This window comes from Cynoglossus semilaevis, chromosome 11, assembly GCF_000523025.1.
Source record: "Cynoglossus semilaevis isolate Cse_v1.0 chromosome 11, Cse_v1.0, whole genome shotgun sequence".
Classification (NCBI taxonomy): Eukaryota; Metazoa; Chordata; class Actinopteri; order Pleuronectiformes; family Cynoglossidae; genus Cynoglossus; species Cynoglossus semilaevis.
This window is the reverse complement of record NC_024317.1, coordinates 1,528,827-1,532,109: the sequence shown is the minus strand read 5'-3', so window position 1 is coordinate 1,532,109 and position 3,283 is coordinate 1,528,827. Positions and strand designations below refer to the sequence as shown.

Sequence of the window (3,283 nt, the reverse complement as noted above, 5' to 3'; positions counted from 1 at the left end):
CGACGGCATTAATCATTTTCCTCCGTCCCTGGTGATTAAAGTCTATTCAAAGACATTTCTGAAGTTACATAACGTGATATCAGTGCTGCAGTGGAGCACGTTGAACAGATCCAAGTGTTTGACTCTCTCACTTCACTACTGTACGTTTTTAGTTCTGCATTAAGTGTGATTTCATGTGCTCTTATTTAATGTGAGGTCCAGAGGCAAGAGATTCAAATGGACGATTGTTCAAAATGATAATGCATTCTGTTTAAGGAATGAATCTGGCCCGGCTTCTCCGGCAATAAATCATCAAATGGCAGTTTCCTTACCGCCCCTAATCTGTTACACCAGGCTGTAAGAGCAGTGTCTTTCATTTATTGGAAAATGATTGATGTATAGCTGCAGCCTGTGTGGGCCTCAGACAGGCAAGATAAACCAATTTAGAAAGACAGAGGAAGTCCTGCTCTCACCGCGGTGGGCAAGGTAGAGTCACCGACTCAGGGCCAGAATGTGAACACTTGGAAGTCGCAGCTTGAATTAGGTTCTAATAAATGATCCTTCAGGTAAAACTGAGAGGCTGGGAGGCTAAGTGTGCAAGTGAAGTGGCTCAAGGACAATTGGAGCCTAAATGGGCTTCTGAGAGCACGCAATGATGGGACGACATTGTTAAAATGTCATATAGAGGCTTTTTAATGCGCGGTGCTACAGTGGAGGGATGGTGACTGTGATGGTATGTGTTGTCATAACCATGTGGCTTTATGCTCCTTTTTTCCCCAGGGAATGGATGGACGTGCTTAGCCCTCCGATCATGCCTGCTCGTCAGCCCGGAAGGTCAGGGAACACGCCCAACGATTGGGGAAATCTTGGCGGCGGTACGGTAACCTTGCTCCAGTCCTTTCGCCTCCAGACACCTTTTGTGTCCTTTGAAATGTGAGCGATGGCAAACAAGCCCGTGTTTAAACATTAAGCACAGTAATTGCACAAATGCCTACAAGTAATCGAAGCTGTCTCCGGTGTTGGAGTTAAATGCTAAGTGGTAAGTTTCTGCCGGAGACTTCACAAAGTGGGATAGTGCGGTATGTGGAACTGGTCCTAATTAAGAGTTAAAAAAAAAAAAAAAAAAAAAAGGAAAGGAAAGACAGAACCCAGGAGAGTGACGCTCTCTGTCCTCCATATAACTCCATAGGTCAAAAGAGACAGGCTCATTACAGGTCCGTACCCTCCAGACTCACGGACAAGGTTAATTGATGAAACCTTTCCAGTTTACAGCATCATTTTAAAAACCTCTTACACAATGTGTCTTATAATTAGTTTTCATTATCATTGCCCGAGTTCTGATAAGATAAAACGTTCCTCTCGGAGCATCCTCTAACCTTTTTAACGTCTAACTGTCTGACAGCTTAACAGCTGAATTCCCATGCTTTAAAGGAGTGGGGATTACAGGGAATCTCTTTACAGCGTTATAATGTGGTAGCAGCTCTGGCTGTCTTAGGTCTGGACTGAGGAGCCAAATAATGACAGGAAGTGGAGGTTTTAAAATTCTCCAGACTTCTCAGGTCAACTCACATGGTGCACTCGACTTGATACGAGGTGTTAGCGCCGGCTCAGTATTTGTATGTATGAGTTGGAGTCAGTGAGGGTAAGACAAATTGAAAAAAAAAAAAAGATTTTATTTCTCTGCTTATCCTTCATTTGAGGATAAGTGTGTGACGGAAAAATTTCATCAGATTTTTTTTTTTTTTTTTGGTTGAATTCTCGTGAACGTCAACTCACAGCCTGCGTCTTTATCTTCAAGGACCGAAAACCAGAAAAACAAAAATCAGATGGAGCTCGATCAGAACCTGGTGCTAAACTTTCAGTGTGAAAATAGTGCCCTCTAGTGGCTGTCAGCGTGAAAATAGTGCCCTCTAGCGACTATCAGTGTGAAAATAGTGCCCTCTAGTGGCTGTCAGTGTAATAATAGTGCCTTCTAGTGGCTATCAGTTTAAAAGTTAGATCCAGTGTTTCCATCACCCACCCCCTAGTGGTTGCTGTAATACAGGGATCCCCAACCCCCGGGCTGCGGACCGACAGCGTGCCGGTCTGTGGGTCAATCAGTTTTGGGCCATGTTCATGTAACCAAGTGATTTTCTGACTTTGTTTCAGGGGGAGACGGGCGTGTGAAGGAGGAGGAGCCGGAGGAGGAGGAGTATTTGAATCTGCTCTACGACGCTTGTCTCAACTGTTACTTCGACCCAAAGACGGGAAAATACTACGAACTAGCTTGACCAATGGCTGAAGAGGATCCTGATGAATCATTTACCAGTCACTGAGTCCATTTTATACTAATCCTTTTCATCATCATCATCATCGCCGCCGCTGCTCTGGTTGTTGGAAAAAAAGTAACTGGAACTTTTTTTTTTCCCTGCCTGTGGAGAAACAATGGCGTCACGTCAGCGAAGGAGGAAGTAGCACTCCATGATCTGTGCGACGAGCGGAGCTATCGCTCTCTCTCTCTCTCTCTCTCTCTCTCTCTCTCGCCCCACCCCCAGTGAAGAGGGGGGAAAAAAAAGAAAAAAGGCTTTGAAAGAATAAATTGTTCTAAAATATAGATTCAAACGTGTGTATTTAATATAACTTCATTAAAACGGCAGCTCTTCTGTCTCATTGTGTTTACCTTGGTTTTAATTAACTGAGCTGCAGCAGCTGAGCCGCTGCTCTCTTCACCGTGTTCAATAACCCGCCACTCCAACACCCCCTCTCTCCCCTCACCCCCCCCCCAAAAAAGGGAAAAAGAACTTGTAATATGAAGATGAATGTGTAATGCATTTCTTTTTCCTTTGTAATGTTATAATTATCACTTTCACAGATGCTCGACGACTCGTCTCTGTGACCGTCCACCGCCGCCGGAGCCAAGCTCACGGGAACCGGCAGCTCTTTTCATCCGTTGGCACCTGAAGAGCAGCTGATACACATCGGCATTTGATCATTTTCCAGCTCCACATGTTGTTGCTGCTCCAGAATGAACCCGACCATAACTGGACCTGAAGAGGAGCCGGCGCTTAACCCAACAAACCGACTGGACAAACGTACTCCATCAGAGACAGAACAGGTAGACATGACATCACTGACCTGCCACAGACCTTTCTTCTTCTGATTCTTCTTCTTCTTATCTGATTCTGATTCTTCTTCTGATTCGTCTTCTGATGATTAGTCTTCTTCTGATTCTTCTTCTTCTGATTCATCTGATTCTGATTCTTCTTCTGATTCGTCTTCTGATGATTAGTCTTCTTCTGATTCTTCTTCTTCTGATTCTTCTTCT

The 3,283-nt window shown here is 44.5% G+C and overlaps 2 protein-coding genes across 4 annotated transcripts in view; both read left to right on the top strand.

Annotated features, from left to right (window-relative positions):
• cfap20dc (CFAP20 domain containing) overlaps nt 1–2,625 on the top strand; it is a 33,647-nt gene extending 31,022 nt beyond the window's left edge. For 2 of the 3 annotated variants that reach the window (XM_025060271.1, XM_008319704.3), the window contains 2 exons: nt 760–854; nt 2,128–2,265. In XM_025060271.1, coding sequence (XP_024916039.1) covers nt 760–854; nt 2,128–2,249 — 217 coding nt within the window. In that variant the 3' untranslated portion in view covers nt 2,250–2,265. Of the gene's footprint in view, nt 1–759; nt 855–2,127 lie in introns of all 3 variants that reach the window. The other variant, XM_008319702.2, reaches the window with a different exon arrangement.
• Nucleotides 2,626–2,799: 174 nt separating this feature from the next.
• LOC103385733 (protein FAM3C-like) overlaps nt 2,800–3,283 on the top strand; it is a 12,102-nt gene continuing 11,618 nt past the window's right edge. The window contains exon 1 of the mRNA XM_008319705.3: nt 2,800–3,073. The gene's annotated coding sequence lies outside the window, so the exon portion shown is untranslated. The remainder of the gene's footprint in view (nt 3,074–3,283) is intronic.